This window comes from Aedes albopictus, chromosome 2, assembly GCF_035046485.1.
Source record: "Aedes albopictus strain Foshan chromosome 2, AalbF5, whole genome shotgun sequence".
NCBI lineage: Eukaryota > Metazoa > Arthropoda > Insecta > Diptera > Culicidae > Aedes > Aedes albopictus.
In genome coordinates, this window is record NC_085137.1 from 31,460,140 (window position 1) to 31,486,809 (window position 26,670).

Sequence of the window (26,670 nt, forward strand, 5' to 3'; positions counted from 1 at the left end):
CTTCCTCGCATTCTCCAAATCGTGAAAGTTAATCCTACAGGTGATTCTTTACCGGTAGATTGCTATTGATCTGGGTTATAGCGTCTTCGGCGATAGCCATGGTACCACACACCATCGAACCAAACATCGAGTCGATCAACAAGGGCAGGTTGTCTCCAACAAACTGAAAAAGAGTTCAATACCGAGGATCATGATTTCATGATTTGAAGATTATTTGAAGAAGCCAGGATCTGCTAGCTGTTTGCGAAAGTTTTAATCGAATTTTAATCTGCATCTGGTGTTACACCGCCGATGATGTCTGACCGATTCTTTGGACCTTGACTTCAATAACTTTAGCCGAATCATTTGATTTTTAACACAGATACCCGTTAGCTAAATGCACAGTGGTCCACGAAACAGATTGACGAAGAAAAATGCATTCAGCGCCTTCAAATGTGTTTTAGACAAATATGGTCCTCTACAAAGTTGTCCTTAATAATAAGGCCCTCTTTTCAATGTGCATGAAAATTAGGGTGGTCCATATTTTCAAATAAGTTTGAAGCCAAACTTTTTTATTTGCAAGAATAACTATATAAATTCTTCGGGAAAGTTGTAGATGTAACAATTTTGAGCAAGTTTGCTGAAGACAGCTTTTATGTAGCTTTAAAATTGATTGATCAAGAGATATTTTTTTTTGAATAAGCTTAGGGTGGTTCAAGAAAACCCGGGTTTCTGACATTAACCTTTTCAGTTTCGATTTTTCATCAAAGTCGTCCAAGAAACACTTGTAAAGCATTTGAAGACGTGTCGTTTAGTGCGCTGAGATGGTCGATATCTCTTTTGGTTTAATAGTTACAGGTGTTTTTCTTTAAAAAACATAGTTTTTCGGAAAGGTGATATGACGGGTTGGTGTTAATATAAAAACCTGATTTAATCCACCTATGGTGAACAGAACCCTTCTTACACTTATTAAAGTTATTGTTGTATTATTTGTATTTAACATATTTATTTTGTCTAATAGACCAAAAGCTCTAGAAAATATTATGGATTTGGCGTCTAGTGGATTGGTTTCCAAAATAGCATCATGGACCATGGACTAAACTACCAGCAATGCTAGATACCTCCTAGAATCTTGTATGGAATGTTTAAAAAATAGCTTACATATTCTGGAATATTGTATCTTTTGTTAACTGCCAAAAGATCTTGAATCGATTAACAAATGGGTAAGAAAATCAGCGAGATACACTTTGTCTAATATCTCTTAATCAGTCGATTAAATTAGCTCCGAAGTACTTGGTATTCATGGTTATGGTGTAGAAAGGACAAAAATGATATATCTACTAAGTTAATCAGTTTTGGCATTAGCTAGTTATTTTGGCTGGCCGGTTCTTGCATTTTTCCCACAATATATAAATTCAAAGCTTTCATTTAACATATTGTTAGTTTTCATAGAATTCCTGTGTATTTATAATTTGTTATTTATAATTTTGTTGAAAACAATAACCTGCTAGTATACACTTTGTATGAGGTCAGCATTATTTATTGAAAAATAATTTTCCGTAGACTGGTCAAAAACTCATGCAAGATAACAAGTGAATATAATAATAAAAAAGAATTTATTGAAATATTCCTCGTAAGATATCTCAGTAATAAAAGGTCGAATCGAAATAAAATTTGAGGGCCTTTTACAAGGATATTGAAGCTTTCATTTGGTGCTTAGAGAACTCAAATTGGTTGACAGATGGCTAAGATATTTATTATGGTACCCTTGGTCAAAAATCTCTCAAAAAGTTACCCTGTATTACTCCCAAGTACTCTTCGAAAGATATCTCTGTAACCAAATGTCCAATCAAAATAAAATTTCCGGGCAATCTACTAGGATGCTGTAGCTTTCATTTTATGCCAAGAGAACCCAAATCGATTGACAAACGGCCGAAATATTTATTATGATACACTTGGTCAAAAATCTTAAAAAGTTTAGATGTATGACTGATAAGTACTCTTCGAGAGATATCTCGGTAACCAAACGTCCAATCGAAAAAAAATTCAATAGCGTTCTACTAGGATGTAGTAGCTTTCATTTGCTTCCAAGAGAACTCAAATCGGTTGACAGACGGCTGAGAAACGTGCGTGACTTTTTTTGTAACGCACATACACACACACATACACACATACAGACAATTGCTCAGTTCGTCGAGCTGAGTTCATTGGTATATGAGACTCGGCCCTCCGGGCCTCGGATCGAAAGTCGGTTTTTCGAGCGATATTTATACCCTTCTTATGGGTGTAAGAAGGGTAAAAAATATCTTTTGCCCGGATTCAAAAGAAGAAATGTTGTTATAAAACATTTTTAAAAAAAATAGAGGTGTGTTATTTTTGCAACTCAAGTAAAAAATACAATCTCAGCACACGAAAATGTGCGTTTTTGGAAGCTCTAAAAGTGGTTCTTACACTACCTTAACGAGAAATTTCAAACAAAAAAGATAAAGCAATAAAACGATTTGTTCTAGCGTCACCCTATGAAAACTATGGGAAAATACTCCAAATTTGGTCAAAACAGTTGAAATGCTTTATCTTTTTTGTTTCAAATTTCTCATCAAATTTGTCCAAGAACCATTTTTAGAGCTCCAAAAAAACGCGCATTTTCGCGCGCTGAGAATGTTGCTACGTTGCTGTGGAAGGTTATAGAATTTTGTCTTCATTTTATTGTGGAATTTGGAACGAGCTCACCAATTCACATTCAAAATATACTTGAAAAATTCAACTTAATAGAAAAGCATGTGTTTTGTTCCCGGTGATTAACACGATCAGTGAAACACACTTATTTATTCTTAATGATGTCATGACAAAAATCAAAATTTCAACAATTGCACAAATCTGGAGCTCGATTTGATTAGGTCGTATGTTTGCTGTGATTCCTATGCCGATAGGACCTATTCAAATCGAAAGCTATAAATATCCCATTGAACTTCCTCTTAAAGGAATATTTGTTCACAAATTATTACTAATACACGTTTTTTTCTTCGTCTTTTTTTTCAGGTACTGTATAAATACCTCCGTCTTGGCAAGTATAAATAAACACATAGGTCTGGGTAAAACACAAAAAACGACAGCTACCTTCTTCTCGAACTAGTCAATTTTTCACCACGTTGACAAATCCGATTAAAAAGCAGCAGCCCGCACAAAAACTCAACCCATTGAAGCCAATCAATCATTCAAAAAAATATTCGATTATATCTTCCTCTCCGTGGATCTCAAAATCCTAGAAAGCGAAAACGGTGCAAAATGATGCCAAAATCAGGTTCCGGAGGTGATCCTACCTCACTTGACGCGAGCATCTAGGTTTGTCAACTCTCGTTCCATAAGCTATGATTGCTGTCATTTATCACTGAAGAAGTTCAGCTGGCGGGTGGTCTCCAGCTTCTATTTTTAGCAGTTCAAGGCTAAATCTATATTCGTCTCTTTTGGCTGACAAATGTTTGACCATTTCCATAAACTTGTGACTGCTTCGAACTTTCTGCCATTAATCAACAAGAGTTTTGCAAAAAGTTTAGCTAACAGACACATAATTCAGGGAAATTTGAATAAAACGCGTTTCTTCATCAACTGACCTACCGAGCCTAGCCCAATCATCTCGTGTGTCAATCACCATTCAGTGAAAAGTTTCCCTTTTGCGATGAGGTGCCACCGATTGCCCCTATTACGAATGCACAATGAGACAAGCTGCAGGCAGGCAGGCGCACTCTAGTCCGTGTCACGCGTCACAGGAAGCTTCTCGCGCGCTCATCAAATCAAAAAGAGCGTACCTAGGTCCCTGCCAACGAGGTGACCATCATCGGTGGCAGTGACAGTCCGTCCCCGTCGTACCCTAACCCCCCTCAATACCACATCAAATGCAGCAATGGCTTTTAATTTCACTCTGATGAGGCAGCCGGCGGCGGCCGACACGATGCGACGACAACGAGCGCGATTCAATTCAACCGTCACGCTGCGATTGCGGATGTTCAACAGGGCCCAGGCATCCTCCGACTTCTCACTTTTCTCTTGTTAGAGCATCCCGTGCCGTCCCCCAGCGTAACTCTAGCCGCTACCACCACCACCGATTGGAATTCAAGACCTCCCCGCGCGTGCTAGGCTGAACCTAGTAAATTCGTATCTGGTCCGGTGCAATCTACTGGTCTACTGGTGGTTGATTGTACCGTATGGTGGGGTATCTTTGATGAGGCAGGAGCAGTATTGTAAGTAGTACTTAAAGATTACTTTTCCTGGAATTACTCTGGACATTCCCCTGGAATATTTCAGGAAATTCCCCTGGAATTTCTCTGGAAATTCCCGTGAAATTTCTCTGGAAATTCCCCAGGAATTTTTCTGAGAATTCTCCTGAAATTTATCTTGAAATTCCCCTGGAATTTCTCTGGAAATTCCCCTGCAATTTCTCTGGAAATTCCCCTGGGATTTCTCTGGAAATTCCCCTGGAATTTCTCTGGAAATTCCTCTGGAATTTCTCTGGAAATTCCTCTGGAATTTCTCTGGAAATTCCCCTGGAATTTCTCTGGAAATTCCACTGGAATTTCTCTGGAAATTCCACTGGAATTTCTCTGGAAATTCCCCTGGAATTTCTCTGGAAATTCCCCTGGAATTTCTCTGGAAATTCCCCTGGAATTTCTCTGGAAATTCCTCTGGAATTTCTCTGGAAATTCCCCTGGAATTTCTCTGGAAATTGCACTGGAATTTCTCTGGAAATTCCCCTGGAATTTCTCTGGAAATTCCCCTGGAATTTCTCTGGAAATTCCCCTGGAATTTCTCTGGAAATTCCCCTGGAATTTCTCTGGAAATTCCCCTATAATTTCTCTGAAAATTCTCCTATAATTTCTCAGGAAATTCCCCTATAATTTCTCTGGAAATTCCCCTGGAATTTCTCTGGAAATTCCCCTGGAATTTCTCTGGAAATTCCCCTGGAATTTCTCTGGAAATTCCCCTGGAATTTCTCTGGAAATTCCCCTGGAATTTCTCTGGAAATTCCCCTGAAATTTCTCTGGCAATTCTCCTGGAATTTCTCTGGAAATTCCCCTATAATTTCTCTGGAAATTCCCCTATAATTTCTCTGGAAATTCCCCTATAATTTCTCTGGAAATTCCCCTGGAATTTCTCTGGAAATTCCCACGGAATTTCTCTGGAAATTCCCACGGAATTTCTCTGGAAATTCCCACGGAATTTCTCTGGAAATTCCCCTGGAATTTCTCTGGAAATTCCCCTGAAATTTCTCTGGAAATTCCCCTGGAATTTCTCTGGAAATTTCCCTGGAATTTCTCTGGAAATTTCCCTGGAATTTCTTTGGAAATTCCCCTGGAATTTCTTTGGAAATTCCCCTGGAATTTCTTTGGAAATTCCCCTGGAATTTCTTTGGAAATTCCCCTGGAATTTCTTTGGAAATTCCCCTGGAATTTCTTTGGAAATTCCCCTGGAATTTCTTTGGAAATTCCCCTGGAATTTCTTTGGAAATTCCCCTGGAATTTCTTTGGAAATTCCCCTGGAATTTCTTTGGAAATTCCCCTGGAATTTCTTTGGAAATTCCTCTGGAATTTCTTTGGAAATTCCCCTGGAATTTCTTTGGAAATTCCCCTGGAATTTCTTTGGAAATTCCCCTGGAATTTCTATGGAAATTCCCCTGGAATTTCTTTGGAAATTCCCCTGGAATTTCTTTGGAAATTCCCCTGGAATTTCTTTGGAAATTCCCCTGGAATTTATTTGGAAATTCCCCTGGAATTTATTTGGAAATTCCCCTGGAATTTATTTGGAAATTCCCCTGGAATTTCTTTGGAAATTCCCCTGGAATTTCTCTGGAAATTCCCCTGGAATTTCTCTGGAAATTCCCCTGGAATTTCTCTGGAAATTCCCCTGGAATTTCTCTGGAAATTCCCCTGGAATTTCTCTGGAAATTCCCCTGGAATTTCTCTGGAAATTCCGCTGGAATTTCTCTGGAAATTCCGCTGGAATTTCTCTGGAAATTCCGCTGGAATTTCTCTGGAAATTCCTCTGTATTTCTCTGGAAATTCCTCAGGAATTTCTCTGGAAATTCCCCTGGGATTTCTCTGGAAATTCCCCTAGGATTTCTCTGGAAATTCCCCTGGAATTTCTCTGGAAATTCCTCTGGAATTTCTCTGGAAATTCCTCTGGAATTTCTCTGGAAATTCCTCTGGAATTTCTCTGGAAATTCCTCTGGAATTTCTCTGGAAATTCCTCTGGAATTTCTCTGGAAATTCCTCTGGAATTTCTCTGGAAATTCCACTGGAATTTCTCTGGAAATTCCCCTGGAATTTCTCTGGAAATTCCCCTGGAATTTCTCTGGAAATTCCCCTGGAATTTCTCTGGAAATTCCTCTGGAATTTCTCTGGAAATTCCCCTGGAATTTCTCTGGAAATTGCACTGGAATTTCTTTGGAAATTCCCCTGGAATTTCTCTGGAAATTCCCCTGGAATTTCTCTGGAAATTCCCCTATAATTTCTCTGAAAATTCTCCTATAATTTCTCAGGAAATTCCCCTATAATTTCTCTGGAAATTCCCCTGGAATTTCTCTGGAAATTCCCCTGGAATTTCTCTGGAAATTCCCCTGGAATTTCTCTGGAAATTCCCCTGGAATTTCTCTGGAAATTCCCCTGGAATTTCTCTGGAAATTCCCCTGGAATTTCTCTGGCAATTCTCCTGGAATTTCTCTGGAAATTCCCCTATAATTTCTCTGGAAATTCCCCTATAATTTCTCTGGAAATTCCCCTATAATTTCTCTGGAAATTCCCCTGGAATTTCTCTGGAAATTCCCACGGAATTTCTCTGGAAATTCCCACGGAATTTCTCTGGAAATTCCCACGGAATTTCTCTGGAAATTCCCCTGGAATTTCTCTGGAAATTCCCCTGAAATTTCTCTGGAAATTCCCCTGGAATTTCTCTGGAAATTTCCCTGGAATTTCTCTGGAAATTTCCCTGGAATTTCTTTGGAAATTCCCCTGGAATTTCTTTGGAAATTCCCCTGGAATTTCTTTGGAAATTCCCCTGGAATTTCTTTGGAAATTCCCCTATAATTTCTTTGGAAATTCCCCTGGAATTTCTTTGGAAATTCCCCTGGAATTTCTTTGGAAATTCCCCTGGAATTTCTTTGGAAATTCCCCTGGAATTTCTTTGGAAATTCCCCTGGAATTTCTTTGGAAATTCCCCTGGAATTTCTTTGGAAATTCTCCTGGAATTTCTTTGGAAATTCCCCTGGAATTTCTTTGGAAATTCCCCTGGAATTTCTTTGGAAATTCCCCTGGAATTTATTTGGAAATTCCCCTGGAATTTCTTTGGAAATTCCCCTGGAATTTCTCTGGAAATTCTCCTGGAAAATCTCTGGAAATTCCCCTGGAATTTCTCTGGAAATTCCCCTGGAATTTCTCTGGAAATTCCCCTGGAATTTCTCTGGAAATTCCCCTGGAATTTCTCTGGAAATTCCGCTGGAATTTCTCTGGAAATTCCGCTGGAATTTCTCTGGAAATTCCGCTGGAATTTCTCTGGAAATTCCGCTGGAATTTCTCTGGAAATTCCGCTGGAATTTCTCTGGAAATTCCGCTGGAATTTCTCTGGAAATTCCGCTGGAATTTCTCTGGAAATTCCTCTGTATTTCTCTGGAAATTCCCCTGGAATTTCTCTGGAAATTCCCCTGGAATTTCTCTGGAAATTCCCCTGGATTTTCTCTGCAAATTCCCCTGGAATTTCTTTGGAAATTTCCCTGGAATTTCTCTGGAAATTCCTCTGGAATTTCTCTGGAAATTCCCCTGGAATTTCTTTGGAAATTCCCCTTGAATTTCTCTGGAAATTCCCCTGGTATTTCTCTGCAAATTCCCCTGGAATTTCTCTGGAAACTCCCCTGGAATTTCTCTGGAAATTCGTCTGGAATTTCTCTGGAAATTCCCCTGGAATTTCTCTAGAAATTCCCCTGGAGTTTTTCTGGAAATTATCCTGGAATTTCTTTGGAAATTCCCCTGGAATTTCTTTGGAAATTCCCCTGGAATTTCTTTGGAAATTCCCCTGGAAATTATCCTGGAATTTCTCTGCAAATTCCCCTGGAATTTCTCTGGAAATTCCCCTGAAATATCTCTGGAAATTCCATTAAAATTTCTCTAGAAATTTCCCTGGAGTTTTTGTGGAAATTCCCCTGAAATTTCTCTGGAAATTTCCCAGGCAATTCGCTGGAAATTTACCTGAAATATCTCTGGAAATTCCCCTGGAATTTATCTAGAAATTCGCCTGGAATTTCTCTGGAAATTCCTCTAGAATTTCTTTGGAAATTCCCCTGGTATTTCTGTAGAAATTCGTCTGGAGTTTCTTTGGAAATTCCCCTGGTATTTCTCTGCATATTCCCCTGGAATTTCTCTGGAAGTTCCCCTGAAATTTCTCGGGAAATTCCCCAGGAATTTCTCTGAAAAATCCCCTGAGTTTCTCTCTAAATTCTTCTATAATTTCTCTGAAAATTTCCCTGAAATTTCTCTGGAAACTTCTCTGGGATTTCTCTGGCAATTCCCTTGGAATTTTTCTGGAAATTCCCCTGAAACTTCTTAGAAAATTCCCCTGGAAAAGGAGAAATTCCCCTGGAATTTCTCTTGAAATTCCCCTGGAATTTCCCTCGAATTCCTCAAAAATTTCTTTGAAAATTCTTCTGAAATTCCTCTGGAAATTTCTCTGGCATTTCTCAAGAAATTCCTCTGGAATTTCTCTGGATATTCTCCTGGAATTTCTCTGGAAATTCGCCTGGAATTTCTCTGAAAATTTCCTGAAATTTCTCTGGAAATTTCCTGAAATTTCTCAGGAAATTCCACTCTACACAACTATGGGTTCTAAGGACTGACAGTAGTAATTATCAAATTCTACCCAAACGGACGAGATATGCTCCAGATTATCGATTTTCAAGTCTATAGTCACCCCTGTTGACGGTACTACTACTCCCCGCACTCTCCTGCTGTCTTTTGAGGGTGATGGCATTGTCGCGCGAGTTTCTGTTACACTTTTTTCTTCTTCCAATTGAAGCTCGTTGCTGTTGGAATCGGATTCCAATTTCGAATTGCAGGCAGCAACTACAGGACGGCACGTCGCGTGTTCCACTGAGTGGTTTTCGTTTTCGACGACAACGACGACGACGACAACTAGCGACATGGTTGTCTATCGATGGAAAATATATCATCGCGGGTTTGTCGCTGCACAATTCACCTGTTTTTCACTTTCACGAATCCCCCTCACACGGAATCGACCCGCGAGGGGAGGAAGACACTTTCAATGAAAAGTTAATTGGCTAAATTGGTCGGAACGAGCAGGGTTGCCGCGTGTAGAAGCCGAAACACATCCCGGGATGTCGTCGTCATCCTGTTTCGAACGAAAGCCATGAGGACCACGATGATGACGACGTTGGCTGGCGGAACGACCCGAAGGGGTCCAAGAGCGAGATTGCAATCTGAAGTCGGGATCAGCAGCGCTACAACTTCTTTGTGGTTTCAAAGGTTTTCGGAAGAGGGGCACAGGAGCAACTTCCCCTTGTGTGTCTACGAAAATTAATGATTCAATTAAAGCTGTAAGATCTCTCCCGGGAGAGGTGAACCGAGATAGTTGAAGTTGATATATACGGAGCATTCGCTCAAAATCAAAATTGATGAATATCTAGCTGTGTTCTTCCGTTGTCTTATTTAAATTCACTCACGTTCTGGTGGTATGCGTTTGAAAGACATACACCGTGTCCAAAAAGTTCTCATACAAAATACAAATAAAAAAAAATATAATTTTATTTCACATCTGTTATACTTATTTTCAAAAGGAATGCATGTATTGAAGGGCCACATAATACTGATTGAATAAAGCATACGGTTTAGAATAACTTTTTTTCTTTTAATTTTTATGAATCTATGACAAATGGTCGAAGGACAAAAGGTCGAATAGATCAAAAGGTTAAACAGACTAAAAAACAATTTGGAAGACATGAAAAAGTGATCATAATCTGACAGAATACTACAATGAAACTTAGGCAAAAAATTTAGATTTTATTATTGATGTTATTCCTTTACATGTTAAGCACCACCGGGCAATTTCTTCGTTATAACTTTTTTCACAAGTGCGGATCACTTTGCGGTCTTCGGCAAAATTTTTCGGCATATCTTAGGCTATACTTCAATGTCATTAGTTAGATCGTTTTAAACGAAAAATTTCAATTTATGAGAAAAATTGAAAAAAGCATGTTTTTCAAGGATTTGCTCTGTATCTACAGCAAAATAAGGTATGTCATGCACTTTTGCCTTTATCCAGTTTAAATAGTAAGCAACGTCTGTGAATATTGCGTAACTGTCCGACTGTAATTTTAATGTGTTTGGATTGCTTTTCGCATTACTAACAAGTCCACGTAGAACCCAGTTCGGACCCATACGCATATACAATCCACCTCCACTGTCTCCAGGACTGACATGAGTGTCGTTACGGCGACTCGCACAAAATGTTTTTGACTCAAAGTAATACTTGTTGAAATGCCATTTATCACTCGCCTTGCATATTTCGCTTGACACTACTGGCATCGTTACTTCGCTCAAACGATCGGGCAAACTATATCCTTCATGAAGTCCCCATCCGACTACGAATCCAATTTTCGAGATTATTTTGCTTAACTGAGTATCACCTTGCCATAAACACACGGGTTGTATGTAGGAATTGAAGGTCATTTCACTGTACAGCTTCAGCAACGCGATGTCATTTTCAAATGTGTCCCAATCGTATTGTTGGTGCCGAAAAATTCTATCAACGTTAAACTGCCGCATATGGTCCTCCGGTAAGTCCAGATTGCTAAATCCTACTTTGATAAAAACACGATCCGCCGGAAGTTTTTGCCATCCTTCATACGTACAATGAGCTGCCGTCAGTAAAAATTGCTCCGTCAAAATCGTCACTCCACAAACATAGCCGGTCCTACCAAGCCTGTATTTATGGAACATTGCACCGTGCCATGGCCACGCACCAGCCCGTGCGGTGTATCCATGAGCAATCAACGCAGTAGCAGGCAACTGTCTTTCTCCGCAGGTTCCCGCTGTAACGAGAATGTTTCACACCTTGTAGCAATCATCCAAAACGCGAAAAAGTTAGGGAAAACCTTACTTCCTCCTGCCGACCGTACGATAAACAAGCTCAGCGCCAGCGCCAACTCCACCAATGATAATGCTCCCATGGTCAACCGTAAACTGATCTTTGAAACGGTTATATTTGGCTCAGCTCAGCACAGCCATACGACGTTTATGGGAATCCCTGCGATTGTGACTATCAACAGCGGCTATCAAACTTTTGTGGGCCAGCAAAAACACAAGTCTTCAGTGAGCTTAGTGGATAGACTTTGGATCGTCATAGCCGGAGAGGACGGGTTCGATTCCGTTTACGGTCAGGATAATGTTCTCGACTTTCTGGGCATAGTTTATCATTGTGATGATCACAGAATATAGGGGAGACTGGGGAGACTTGATCCCTTTTTCTTAATTTGCCTGTAACTTTAAGAAAAAACACAAAACTAGATCCATTTTTCGTACAGAATGGCAGGTAAACATCTATTGCAAGTTCATACACAACAGAAGGACTTTAAATTATTGTTAATGTTTTCAAAACTGTGTTTTATGGAGGCATGTCTTATGATCTATTTTTCAAAAATGGGTCAAAATTGATCCCCTTTTGAGCACATGGTTAATTTAAAGGGAAAATAACTCCAGAAGCTTCCTATTCATTTTCTTTTCAAATTTTCTTGCATTTTTGATGCATACGGTGTATTTGAAATTATTAGATTTCCTTAAATTGTTAAGGATATGCCGTATCTTGAAAATGGGGATACCTGATCCCCCTTTTCATGGTTTGTACTAAAATAATAATTATCTGACACGTTTTATCATTGAATATACTAGAAGTCCGAGTAAATAGAAGCTTCCAAATAGAATTTTATTTTTCACATGTATTATGTGTGTGTAATCATCGAGGGATCAAGTCTCCCCATGTCACTGTTGTATACACTAAGCTACATTAATTGAAATATTTATATAACAGCCTTATTTGGATGAATACGTTTGATAATATTTTATTTATACTATGTCATGTGAAATTTTGACACGAATTGGTTCAATTTTCACAAAGTTATTGAGATTTTTAGGAATCGCCTAAAAGATTTCTGAAAGACTGAAAACAAACCATAAGCCATTAAAAAATAATGCAATACACAATTAAAATCAATTGTAGCCAAAACATTGTCTTCTGTCCAGATGTCGTTTTGGAAAAAATATGCTAGAAGAAAACTGTTTTTGATTCCGAGAAAATATGGGGGGAACAAGTCTCCCCAGGGATCAAGTCTCCTCAGTCTCCCCTATAGTTTCAAGCATTATTGGCAAGCAGAAAAAGCCCATCAATTATCCGTGGAAGTCTTCAAGAAACACTTGAGGAATTGAAGAGAGGCAGGCCAAGTTCCGAAAGAAGCGTTGAATCAGAAAAAAAAATAGAACAAGAACGCCAAATCGGCCTAACATTAAATTTGAGATCAAAGCGTAAACTTATCACAAATTAAAGACACGGATTTAGTTTTTTTAGTATTTGAACCAGTTGAACGATCATTACGTTTATCTATTCTGGTATAACTCTGCTAGATTTTGCATTCCAGACGATGGTTCACAATTCAGGGTAATCGTCATTTGAAATTTTTAACTTATTTTCCAAAAAAAACTTGCGACTACTAAGCCGAAAGATAAATGGTTTATGAAAAAAGGAATATACATGGTGTGGGCTCGGGTTCAGTTTGGCTTTCAGTTCCGCAGAATCATTACTTGTTCTGTGGCTTAATTAGTTCAAGCGCTGGTCCCATGGGTTCGAATTAGACAAGAACGTGTTTTTTTTCCCTAAATTCAGCTCTCAATTTGCCAATTAACAACATTCTGTGCCTTCTAATTATAAGTTTTTATGTATGCCATTCTTCCTATCTTATTTTGTGGTAAAATGGTAATAGCACGATAAATGCTCTCACTGCAGCTATGACGAAGACATATTAGATTTACTGGTGATCTATTGGTGCTCATGACGGAATGATTTGGATAACTGTGTTCTCATGACGAAGGGTTCCAAGAGCTCACACTATGTGAGGTAGCTTTTCACACTTGGTTGGAAAATCAGATATTTCGCTTTTTACTTAAGTTCAAATTTTTCTTATAAACTCATTTTTTTTGTACGCTGTAAAACAGTTTTCTCGCATAAATTATTTCCACAGAAATCACCACAGAATCACAAATAACTACTAATATTCACTTTCAATATTCTTAGTAAATAAAAATCTTCTCAGTATTCGTCGTGGCTCTACGTTCCCACTGGGACTTGGCCTGCCTCGCTTCAACCTAGTGTTCATTGAGCATTTCCGCAGTTATTAATTGTAGGGCTTCCTTGGCCTGCCATTGCATGAATTTGTATATTGTGAGGCAAGTACAATGATACACTATGCCCAGGGAGACGAGAAAATTTTCCCGACTGGAATGGGAATCGAACCCACCGTCTCCGGATTGGCGATCCATAGCCTTAACCACTGGGCTAACCGGAGACCTGGAGACTGGAGAAATAAAAGTCCTGATGATTAAAATGTCAACATTGGTTTATTTTCCTATTCCCCCACTAATGATTCGATACTATGTGTCAGAGTTGTTCTAGCAAAAATGAACAACGTGCTGGTTTTATTACGGGCTTATCCTTGCTCTCCTTGTAGTTTTGAAAATCTTTATAAGTGTGGTTCTTGATTCGATTGTTAGAGATATATGAGCGAATACTTGTTTTTTTTTTGCGATTTTGAAATACAACAAAACAAGAGCAACATAAAACAAAAAATATTACTTGAGAAGTGAGGATTCTAAAAAAAATACCAGGAGATCCAAATTGATTGACACTATAAGAGGGCAGCCCAATAACGTTCCCAAATAAATTGAAGATTTACCATGAAATATTCTAAAATTTCAAAATAAAAAAATAGAAAAATAAGCACTCTGGAATTTATAACATATTTCGAAAACGATCACCATTGCTTTCCGTGTTCCTTTGGGGTTGGGACTATCGTGTTTGTTGGTGTACGTGACTAATAATTTCCCTACAGTGTGTGTGCTTACAATTTGTGTTGCTCGTTTTTTTTTTCAATCACTTAACCTAATTTACAGCTCTTTTGTTCACTAGGGCACTGCGTGAGCGATTTCAATTGGAAGCTGTACTTCCACTTTATACAGCGCCTAAATGTATTCTATCCTAATTCTACTATATCCAACAAGTTGCCATTGCGCTGCTTTCACTTTCTACCCTATCATGGTAGAATGATGAGTACGAGGATGTTGATGTACCTGTTAGTTGTTCCATTTTCCAGTCCGATTAGGGGTCCATTATGAGTTGCCGTTCGCCGATGTCCAAGTATCCGGGTCCATTTGAGCCATGGGCTCAGAAGAGGGTCAGTGTCAGCTGCTCTCAGGGGAAAAGGGCAACTGACGAATGTGCCGGGGCTGGGATCGAGCCCATGACCATCTGCTTATAAAGCAAATGTGTGACCAATTGCGCCACCAATTGTTGCTCGTTATATACAGGGGATGGCCAAAATCTTTGGGATAGGCAACTTTTTTTCTCCCACAAAAAATTCAACATGCCGTAACTTTTCATAGAGTGCATTAAAAAATCTCAAATTTTGACTGTTTGTCAACCTATTATATGTACATCATTGGTACAAATTTGGGCTCGATTGATTAATTTGTCGCGAAGTTAGAACCGTTCGGGTAAAACACTATTATTTAGACAACTAATTTTTGAACTGCCATATCTTGGAAACCAGTGAAACGAATTGAATGATTTTTTCAATGTTTATCAACAATATATTGATACTTAATACGACGTTATAAAATGTAATATTTTCTCACGGCGAATTAAGTTATACCGGGTTGAAATTTTTGCCCATATAGAATAAAATAAGTCAAATTTACAATACCACACAAAAAATGCTAAATGTGTTCTTCCTTCAATCTAAATAGGCCTAATATATCTGATTGAAGATAACTTGAGAACAGAAGTGAAAAATCTTTGGAAATCAACACTAAAATTTATTGACGTTGATGTAAAAAAAAATAATTTTTTTCGAGAAAATTCCCAAAAATGTCAATTCATGATAACTTTTTGCAACGTTTAAAAAGTACCGATGTTTTAATAGTTTGTGAAGCATTTACATATTGTTAGTGTACGTTCAAAATTTCATTCAATTCGGTTCGCTCGCTTCCGAGATATGACAGCTCAAAAATGAGTTGTCCAAAAAATAGTGTTTTACACGAACGGTTTCAACTTTGCGAAACATTATTCAATCGAGCCCAAATTTGTACCAATGATTCACATATAATAGGTTGACAAACAGTCAAAATTTGAGATTTTTCGATGCACTCAAATAAAAATTATAGCATGTTGAACCTTTTTATGAGAGAAAAAAAAAGATGCCTATCCCAAACATTTTGGCCACCTCCTGTAGTTTGTTTTGATCATTTGTTTCGGCTTCTTCTACAGACGAACACCACAAAAAGACATGGAAAGCAATTGTGATCGTTTTAAAAGTAGGTTCTAAATTCCAGAGTGCTAGTTTTCGGAACGGATTTCCCCCGATAGGGCATCCGATTTGGTTGCCATTATGCGGAAGTAAGTCACTGGGACCAATTGCGTAGGTGAAAATTAAAAAAAAGCACCAATATTTGCATCCAACAGAAATTTGAACCAAAACTGTGGTTACAGGTTCCACCGAACCACAGTGGACGAGAACACTGTAACTGTTGGTAAAATTTGAAAGTTTTCTTAAATGTGAAAAAATATTAAAACTAATATGATAAAATGAAGAAGGTCCCAAACGGAACGAAACGTCGGACAAAGTAAAATAAATAGTATTGTATTTTTCTCAAGACTTACAAGCCACCACGAAACAGTTTCGTAAAACAGTCGAAAACATCAACCATAAGTCATATATCAGCCATTACATAGAAAATCTAAGTTTTTCAAGACTAAAAATTTTCAAAAAATCATAACTTTTGAACCAGTTGACCGATTTTAAACTTCTTTTTTTTTTTGTTTGAAAGCTATTGCATTCGAGTTTTCAGGAAAAAAACGTTGAATGAGCCGAATTGTGTTTTTGTGTAATGAATATGCAAATATATTAGTTTTTTCACGTTTTCATGGTCTCGGGACCAGAGAGGTACCCTGATTTTATATTTTCATCAAAAAATTCAGGAAATTTGACGTATCATCAGAGATGTAGTTTTTTTGTTTTTGAGATATGATTTTTTGAAAATAATATCCAAATTTTCCCATTTTTTTAATTTGATTATATTTTGAATCCTTACCCATTTGATATGGATACCAAAAAGACCAAGAATCATTCAAAAAAGCAATACAAGGCATAGTTTTACGAGAATTTTTAATTTTAGAGCATCTAGTATCAAATTATATAGCTCTCTATATTCAAAAAAATCATATCCCAAAAACTAAAAAACATGCATTTCTGATTTTTTGATATGTTACGCCAAATTTCCTGAATTTTCTGATAAAAATATAAAACCAGAGTAACCCTTTGGTTCCGAGAACTAAAAAACGTGAAAAACTTACATATTTGCATATTTTTTGCACAAAAACACTACTTGGCCCATTCACCGCATTTTTCCTAAAAATTAGAATTCAATAGCTGTCAAACAAAAAAAAACAAGTTTCAAATCGGTCAACTGGTTCAAAAGTTATGATTTTTTTTGGAAATTTATAGTTTTATAAAACCTAAATTTTAAGAACCACCCTATCTGAAAGTTGGTCACCCTAATGACGAAATAAAAAACTTCGAATCTAATTATTTTCGAAGAACTACGAACCCACAAAGTTTCACGTCAATCGGAGTTGCACTATATAGTTTTTCCATGGAATGACTGCTTACCGCTAGTGTAATAAATTCATCAAAATATATGTATAAAATTTAATAAAAAAAATTTTCTGAGAGTTCCAAGTGTAATTCAAAGGGGAACTGCTGTCCGATTACTTTTGTGTATTTTTGATGCCTCCAGTAAACGAAAACGTTATTCACATGTATGCAAAGTTCAAAACAGTTTAACCGTGTCAAAATTTGAGCTAAATCAATTGAAAGAAACCATAGTTATAGGGCATTTTTTTATTACCGTACTGGTTTGGGCCGAAGGGTCTCAGATTTTCATGAAACTTTTTCCACAGGCAGGGCTCATGGGTATATGAACAAAAAAATTGAGAAAAATTCAGGGTCGCCTATTTTCCCATAAAACTCATGTGGAAATCTTTTGTTTTCCCTTGACACTACTTACTTTGAAAAATCATAACTCAATAACGAAGCATCGTAGAAACAAAGTTTTTTTTATAGAAAATGAAAGCAAATTTTCTCAGGAATCAAAAAAAAATATGAACTGGAAAAAGTTTTCCACAAAATTCTCCACAGTTGAGAAAATTCGTAAAGAAAAGCCGGAAAAACTATGCCCGAACTCATGAAAAATTTCCGAAGAAATATTTTTGAAAAGGTTATTTTATAAGCTTTAATCGCTGAATTTTTTTTTTATTTATTTATTTATTTGTGCTATAAAAGCCTCTTTATAGAATCAAAGTTTTTTAATAAAAACGATAGCAAATTTTCTCAGGAATTCGAAAAAAACATGAAGTGGTAAAAGTTTTCCACAAAATTTTCCACCGTTGAGAAAATTTATAAAGAAAAGCCGGAAAAACTATGTCCGAACTCGTGAAAAATAAGGCTTACATGGTCATTTTCACAAAATTGACCAAAACTCAGTAACGAAAGTACATTCCAAAAATTTCAGCGATCAAAGCTTTTAAAATTACCTTCTCAAAAATATTTTTTTGAAAATTTTTCGCGGGTTCGGACATAGTTTTTCCGGCTTTTCCTTATGAATTTTCTCGACGGTGGAAAATTTTGTGGAAATCTTTTTCCACTTCATATTTTTTTTTAATTCCTGAGAAAATTTGCTTTCGATTTCATTAAAAACTCAAAAACGAAAAAAAGTGCATTCCAAAAATTTCAGCGATTAAAGCTTATAAAATAACCTTCTCGAAAATATTTTTTCAAAAATTTAGCACGAGTTCAGGCATAGTTTTTCCGGCTTTTCTTTACGAATTTTCTCAACTGTGGAAAATTTTGTGGAATTTTTGTTTTTTGTTCATATATCCATGAGCCCTGCCTATTGAAAAAGTTTCATGAAAATCTGAGACCCTTCGGCCCAATTTGTACGATAATAAAAAAAAATGCCCTATAGCTTCTTGTAAACAATTTTGTATGGAAATCGGCTCATATACAATTTTAATATCAACCATTCCATAGAAAATCGATACAGTGCAACTCCAAATGTCGTGACTCTTGGTGGGTTTGTAGCTCATCTCAAATAATTAGACCCTTATTTTTATTTTTATTTATTTTGTCATTAGGATGACCATCCTATCTTAGGTGATTAAAAAAAAATAAATTTTTAAAACTTAAAATTAAAAAAATAATACCTTTTCAATCAGTTAGCCGATTACAATTTGTTTAAGGATTTTGAACTATTGCATTCAGAAAAAAAATACGTGGCAGAGTCCAAATTGTTTGAGGTTGAAAAATATGCAAATAAATTAGTCACGGGACCAAAGGGGTACCGTGGTTTTATATTTTATCAGAATATTCAGGAAATACCACGGACTGTTTTTGTTGTTGGTCGTATTTCAAATCTTTGAAACGGACACTTGAATGAAAAAAAAAACGATAAAATCCATGTTGAACGAAAATGTCGCTGTTTAAACAAAGTATAGTTCTTGTACCGACTTTTCGAACCCTCTAAGCAGAATACCCTCTTCGAATTAGTGTAATCAGTTTCGTACCTTTTAATTCCGCCCTAATTGCTTATCCTTTGACAGATACGCGTACTTCGACTACCACTTGTAATCTTCCTCTGCGTCAGTTATCAGGAATATTACAAGTGGTAGTCGAAATACGCGTAACTGTCAAAGGATAAGCAATTAGGGCGGAATTAGAAGGTACGAAACTGATTACACTCATTCGAAAAAAAAAGTATGTTTAAGTCGAGAAAGCATTTGCTTATGAAAAGTTCATCACCTCAAAACTTAAAATATATACAATACAGAAAAGATTGCAAATCACTCAACTAGATTTCACGATCGTGATCACCGTAACGGCACTTTTTACAAACATATTTTCGAGATAATTGCGTTCAAAGTTTCACCCTTTGCCTTGTCCTTATGGAGGGAGCGCGCTACAATGGGCTATAATTTCCGTTCTAGTACTTTAATCTACCTTTCTATTCCTCTAAGATTTTTTTACAGAATAACGTAAGGTGATGCAAAAGTTCGACCTCATTTGAAAATTCCATTTTTTACAAAAAAAAACCGAAACAGGCAAAAATAAATGCATACTGTTTTGATTTTACCATCCGTAAGCTTAAAGTGTGCTGAACAAAGTTACCCAAAACGTCAATGTTGAGTTGGATCTGGATTTTACCCTATTTTTGCTTAAATTCAACAAACCGAAAATTAAAAGTTTTTCACCAAATTCAACCGCAAATTTTAACTATACTATCTGTACCCGGCAAACTTTGTCTTGCCTACTGCTTTTTTGTCGTTTCAAGTTTCTGGCCAAGACCAAGCCCCCGGGTCAAAATGAATGGAAGATCGATTTTCAAAAACTCTCAATTTTTGTAAGTTTTTTACCTAATAAACATTTCTTAGGAGAACACTAACTGAACAAAACAAAGACGACTCAAATCCGACGTTCCGTTCGTGAGTTATGCGCGGCCCCACGTATGCTACTGCTTTTATATATATATATATATATATATATATATATATATATATATATATATATATATATATATATATATATATATATATATATATATATAGCTATTACAATTCCTATCCATATGTTGGAACTACTTCGAAAGAAACAATATGAATGGGACTCAACAAAGAGAAACTCTTTTGCCCCACCTTACTCTTTGGATATTCTTCTTTAGTTTGGCGATGGGGATTCGCTCTTTTCCACGATTACATTGTGGAGTGGTGAACAATAAAAATCTTTGTCGATGTGTTTGGAGCTGGTTCTCCGGACTTGTGGGGACACTCACGGAGAAGTAGTGGCCTTCGGAGGCGGTTTTACCACGCAACTGAAAACGCGACGAGATTAGGGTACGAAACACGTGATACGCGCGAATGGTACACGTTGCTTTATTGCAGTGATATCGACGTTACGATCTATTCTGTTCCGAATACAATAGTGTTATCTGCTATGACAATAAGTGGAGAGAGTATGGTTTTATTCCTTGTTGGGTATATACGTCACTGCGACCAGCTTTTAGATCTAGAGAGTGTGGTTATTATAGCCGTTGTGTGTGGTTACCACTAAGTATTCTTCTCTGCCTCGTCATCAAAGAGAATGAGCATCCTAACTTTCAATGGTTATGGTCGATTCCTAGCACGATGATTGATTCAAAAGGGCAGAAACGTGGAATATTGATTGTATGATGCAAATTACATAATTGAAACAGCGAAGGACCAGTGTGACAGAGTGGAAAATTCTACAAAAACAAAAATGAACATGTTTGAGTCGATGTTCTTGAGTAGATTTTTTTATAAATATAGCTACGATTTTTTTTCAATATTATTAACCGTTATAAGTCTGACAAACTTTTTGCTTTTTTCTACACCGTGCTTTTTAAATGGGCGCTGGGTACCCGGGTACCCTGTCGGCCACATAAGGATTAAAAATTGAGTACAAGATCAACCTCAATCATGTTACGAATCCACTTGGAATAATAAGCCACATTTGTGAACACTGTAGGATATTCCACCGAGTCATAGCCGGGTCCATAGATCGCTAAGGCCGCAAGGAAGTACTGGCCTTCAACGAAATCTTTTTTTACAGGCTGCCACTGTGCCAAATAATTAAAAAAAAACCCGTCCCCGATACTGCTGCAAACGTGGCCCTCAGACACGTTCACACGACTGTACAAAAGGCGATCATACTTTTTTTTACAAGCTTCCCAATCGATCAGCTGGGTCTCATTTCGGAAATACCTGGTGTCGTCGTCTCGATGTACACCAAACATGTGGATGTGTGACGCTTCGGGAAGTTCCAATAGATCCGATAAAGGAAGACATATTGGGTTCATAGTGGCCGGTCGCTCCAGTTTAGCAATCGCAATATTGTTGGTTCTCGCTGATTTCGAAAAGTCCGGATGTATAAATGTGGCATAAATGCGGATCCTCATTGATGAATTATCATTGCCGCCGAGCACGCTGAACCATGCGAAACTAAAATGAAATATGTCCATTTAATATAAATAGGAATAAAATACATAGAGCAAGTAGAGTAGAAGCATCAGCTTTGGTCTGTCGTCTATTTTGGCCATAGTGAGTCATACATTAATCTTAAAATGCAGTGGCAAACGTATGAACGCGCATAACTTGATAACAGAAAGTCTGATTTGAGTCGTCTAAATTTTGTTCTGTAAGGAAGATTATTGTGGCTTAAAACATGAATAAATCGAGAGTTTTTTAAAGATCGATTTTTCAAACATTTTGAACGGAGACAAAGACTAAGGCCGTCAAAAAAAAACGCAGAAGGCAAGTTTGCCGGGGACAGCTAGTTTGGCATAAATTATTTTTGACTAGTAGATCTGATTGATATAGCATAATTACAGCTGTGTAAACTTGATTGAAAGATTTGTAAAAAAATATGTTTTCTTAAGAGATTAGTGTTTCTGATCTGGCAGTTTACATTTGACCCCAACGCGTTGCAAAGTTCAGGATATGGCCAAAACTAACGCTGTGTTTCTATCTTGGTCAGTGCTACTTTTAATGCAAAAATCTTACATGCGTCCAACAACTTGATAATGACTGAAGCATATGGCCTGACTGATCACATAATTAGGATGAATCAAAAGTCCAAGGCACTCGGCTAATAATTCGGCATTTTCTGAACTGTCATGTACTTTGATAACAGCCTCCCATGGATACAGGTTCACCAATTCGTATCCTTCTTCATGTGTTCCTGGCTTATAGGTATACTTGCCGCAGTTTTCCAAATCAAGAAGATGAACATCACCATTAAATGCAGTTTCAGTGGTTTGCTCTGTGTCAACAGCAAAATAAGGTATGTCAGGCACTCTTGTTTTGATCCAGTTTAAATAGTAAGCAACGTCTGTGAATATAGTGTAACTGTCTGCCTGTATATTTAATGTGATTGCATTAATTTTTGCGCTACTAACAATTCCCCGTAGAACCCAGTTCGAACCCATCCGCATATAAAATCCACCTCCACTGTCTCCAGCACTGACATGAGTGTCATTGGGGCGGCCTGCACAAAATGTTTTTGACTCGAAGTAAAACTTGTAGTAATGCCAAGTGTTTCTCTTTCTGCATTCTGTGCTTGACACAATTGGCATCGTTGCTTCGGACAATTTTTTTGGAAAACTATATGTTTCATCAAGTCCCCATCCAACTACGTATCCTGTTTTTGAGATTATTTTGCTCAACTCAGTATCATTCTGCCATAAACATATGGGCTGTATATAGCTAGTATAGGTAATTTCAAAAGACAGCATCAGCAACGCGATGTCGTTTTCAAATGTGTGCTTATCGTATTCTTCGTGTCGAATAATCTTGTCAACATTAAACTCCTCCGGTGAGTTCAGATTGCTTATTCCCACTTTGATAAATACTCGATCCGCTGGAAGCCTCTGCCATCTGTCATACGTACAATGAGCTGCCGTTAATACAAATTGCTCCGTCAAAATCGTCACTCCACACATATATTTGATCCAATCGGGGTTATATCTATGATACATTGCACCGTGCCAAGGCCACGCACCCGCCCGTGGGGTGGATCCATGAGCAATCAGTCCAGCACCTACCAACTTTCTTTCTCCGCAGGTCCCCGCTGTAACGAGAATGTTTCACACGTTGTAACGATCATCCAAAACGCGAAAAAGTTGAGGAAAACCTTACTTCCTTCTTCTGACCGTACGATGAACACGCTTAGCACCAACGCTAATCCCACAACTGTTAATGCTCCCATGGTCAACCGTAAACTGATCTTCGAAACGGTTATATTTGGCTCAGCTCAGCACGGCCGTACAACGTTCATGGGAATCCCTGCGATAGCGCCTATCTGCAGCGGTTATCAAACTTTTGTGGGCCGGCAAAATCGTAAAGTCTTCAGTGAGCATAGTGTGCTAGGGGATAAGTCTTTAGATTGCCAATCCAGTCAGTGACGGTGAGTTCAAATCGAATAAGGTCAGGATAACGTTTTCGACTCTCAAAGTGTATCATTATGATTGCCACACAATATACAATTTCAAGTATTATTGACAGGAAAAGGAAACCCTTCAATGATCGACTGTACAAGTGCTCGACGAAAACTAAGTTGAAGAGAGGCAGGCCAAGTTCCGGTAGAAACGATGTACCAGAATGAAGGAGAATAATGCCAAAATTGTTATTTTCATTGTGTTTTTCCTGCTCGTTTCAGAGTTCTAAAAAACCTAACATTAAATCCGAAATAAGAGCGTGAACCTTGGCGTAAACTTATCGCATCTTATAAAAACGCCATTATTGACTGGTATTTCCACCAGTTGAACGACCATTATTGTAATCTATTGTGGCATAACCCTGTTCGATTTTGAATTCCAGACGACGCACACTGGAGTAACAGCGTCCATTTCATGGCCAAAAAAATTTAACACGTTTTCATGGTGTATTATGTATGTACTAGCGATAAAATTGTGAATTTAGATATTGGGGAAGCATTTTGGATTATAAATAGCCATATTAATCCACTTAAAGGCTAGAAATGATTTCTTATAACCCCTCTAAGGACTACGTTTATTTTCACCCCCAAAAATCGCTTGAAGCGTCGAACATTTTTATTTCACAACAGAGAACTGAAAAATAATTATATTTCCATGAAAAATATTGTTTGGAAACAAGGGCCACCTCGTTTCATAGAAATTCTCCTAGAAGTGTGAGAGAAATTTAATTCTTGTATAAGTGTAGATAACGTGTTTATGTCTTCAGCAAAGTTGTAAGAAGTGTCATAATTGGGAAACTTGCTGAACAATTGTTCTATCTTCTCAATTTTTGGGAATATGGGCCGTTATTTTTGAACGGCCCCTTAAACTCAGTTTAAATGTTGTACCTTTTTCTAGATATTTTGGGAATCACATTTTCATTTTGGGGTAACTTTTATAGTGCCCTGGAAAACACATCAAAACTCAAAAATTAATCATGGATTGAAATTTTAGGAGTTTGAACATGATGATAGAAGCCGTGTGGAATATATCAGTTTGAATTTTTCTATTAAAACATGGCATTTTAACACAACTTTATACATAAAAGTAAGTTCGTGGAGTACTGAGTGAAAAACTCAATGAGTTTAGCTATAAAAAACAATATTTATCTGAAAATATTTTCTTAAAGGTGCATCAACCTATGATTACATGCTACAAATAGTGAGCTCTTTATTTAAGTTGTTTTTGATTTTTTTATAACAAATTTTGAACACAACAGTTCTAGCTACATTAGATTACAATTGCATTGCATACATTTAGGCGTTTATCGGTGTATGGAGATTTCTGTTCAAATTTAGGGTTCATTCAAATATTACGTAACGCAATATTTGTCAATTTTAGACCCCCTCCCTCCCCCACGTAACAAATTTTGTATGGGAAATTTCGGAATTTTGTATGAGGCGTAACACATCGCTAGACCCCCTCCCTCCCCCCTTTGCGCTACGTAATATTTGAACGAACCCTTACTAAATTAATTCCATTTGACACATTTTGTTAAGAGATAGAAGACCAGATTTGTATTCTGCTATGATCTATCTACCGAGAATAAGTGGCCATTCATTGAAAAAGTAGTCGAAACGAAGTTGCTTTTCGAAATTAAACCTAAATTGTTACTAAAAACTAGTAAAAAAGGTGTAAATTTCAAAATGTTTTATTTTTTCGTCTGGTACTTTCTGGTACCCGTTCTCTTGTGATTCACAAAGGATATGCCTTATATTTTATTGTAATTTCATCCAGATCGCGGAATGCTGCAGAATCTGAAAATTTTTTGAATGCTGAAAATGGTTAAAAATTGACAAAAAACATGATTTTGAAAACTCTTCTGTAAGAGAGCAAAATAAATAAAACCAGGTGAAGTTTTTTGTTTAAATGATACACCCTTATTAGGAGAACAGTGTTACATACACTCAAACCTCCATTTAGGTAGGATCCATTTAGGTAAAATCTATTTAGGTCCCTCCATTTAGGTAACGTTACCTAAATGGAATTTGACTGTGTTCAGATCAGTTGGAGTACTTAAGAATGGGTACAAGGTTGGTTTACGGGAAAGAGTAGTGTGTGGAGGTAAGGGGATTAGCGGGGGGGGGGGTGGCGATGTTGAGATATGGCCCCTAAACACCCCTCCCCCTTCCATGCAGTGTTGAAAAGTGTCAGTATCCATCGTCATTTCCAGCTGAAATTGAGCCATTTCCATCATTCAATTGATATCAGCTCCAGCATTGATGACGTCAAACCCGACATCAACCTATCATTCACCTGTTTTTATTTTGGCCACCAAACCCAACATAGACCCCACAGTTGTTCGATGTTGGTCCAACAATGACCCAACATACGATAAAAATTGACCCGACTTTGACCCGACATTCAATAATTTTTCAGTCTGGCGGAATTTTGCAGGGTTTTCCGTGTTTCGTGCCCAGCTAGTCATTTGATTGACAATTCTGATCTAAGACCCTCCAAACCCCCCAAAAACACCCCTGAAACCCCTCCCCTCCTGAAACTCCTTGAAAGCCATCTGAAACTCCGCATGGCCCCCTTCAACTCTCCAAGCAATTATCCCTTCTAAAACTTCTTTGCAACCTTGTACTCCATTTAGGTAATGAACTGAATCCATTTAGGAAATGAATCCATTTAGGTAAAAATTCTATTTAGGCAGTCCCGACTCATTACCTAAATGGAGGTTTTGGTGTACTTAGTTATTTTTTTCAAACTGTCAATATTTCAATAATTGAAGTTCTTCCGATGAGTTATGATGCAAATAAAAACAGTAGAGAAAATCGTCGAATTTCGGCATTAATTCTTAAAAAAATATGCATCTCAAATTATTTTATTGATTGCCACATGATGCAGCATGACTTCATTTATCTTTAAAAAATATTAGACTCTGGAAAACCCTGAAAAAATTTTTTCGACTTATGGCCAGGAATTTGGCCCATTTACGCCTGTGTGCGACGATTTACAATTGAGGGAAACCGTCGTCGTTCGTGGTGCATAACATAGCGTAACAAAAAATAGCTTTTGGTCTGTCTCTAGAGCAAACTTATGTGTCTCTGACAGATTTTGGGCCGCTGAATCCGAATCCGGTCTCAGATTTGCTCCGAAACGTCACAATTTTGAGCTATACCTCAATTTATAGGGCAAAACATGCGATTCTGGGCTTTTTTGACTGCAAGTTATTAAGCATGGAAATATTTTTTTAGGCAATCAAAAGGTTAATTGGTCAATTAACATCTAAATTAACGACTCATGCAAAATTTTACCGAATCGAATT

At 37.4% G+C, this 26,670-nt stretch overlaps 2 protein-coding genes across 2 annotated transcripts in view; one reads left to right on the plus strand and one right to left on the minus strand.

The window, feature by feature from the left end:
- Positions 1-26,670, plus strand: part of LOC109402526 (transcription factor hamlet) — a 368,179-nt gene that overhangs the window by 248,431 nt on the left and 93,078 nt on the right. The window lies entirely within an intron of this gene.
- Positions 35-24,680, minus strand: LOC115262252 (serine protease gd-like). Its single transcript, XM_062847571.1, has 3 exons — positions 23,062-24,680; positions 22,047-22,993; positions 35-163 (listed from the first exon to the last, which is right to left on the minus strand). Exons 1-3 carry the CDS (start codon positions 23,129-23,131, stop codon positions 35-37), a joined length of 1,146 nt encoding a protein of 381 aa, XP_062703555.1. The 5' UTR covers positions 23,132-24,680.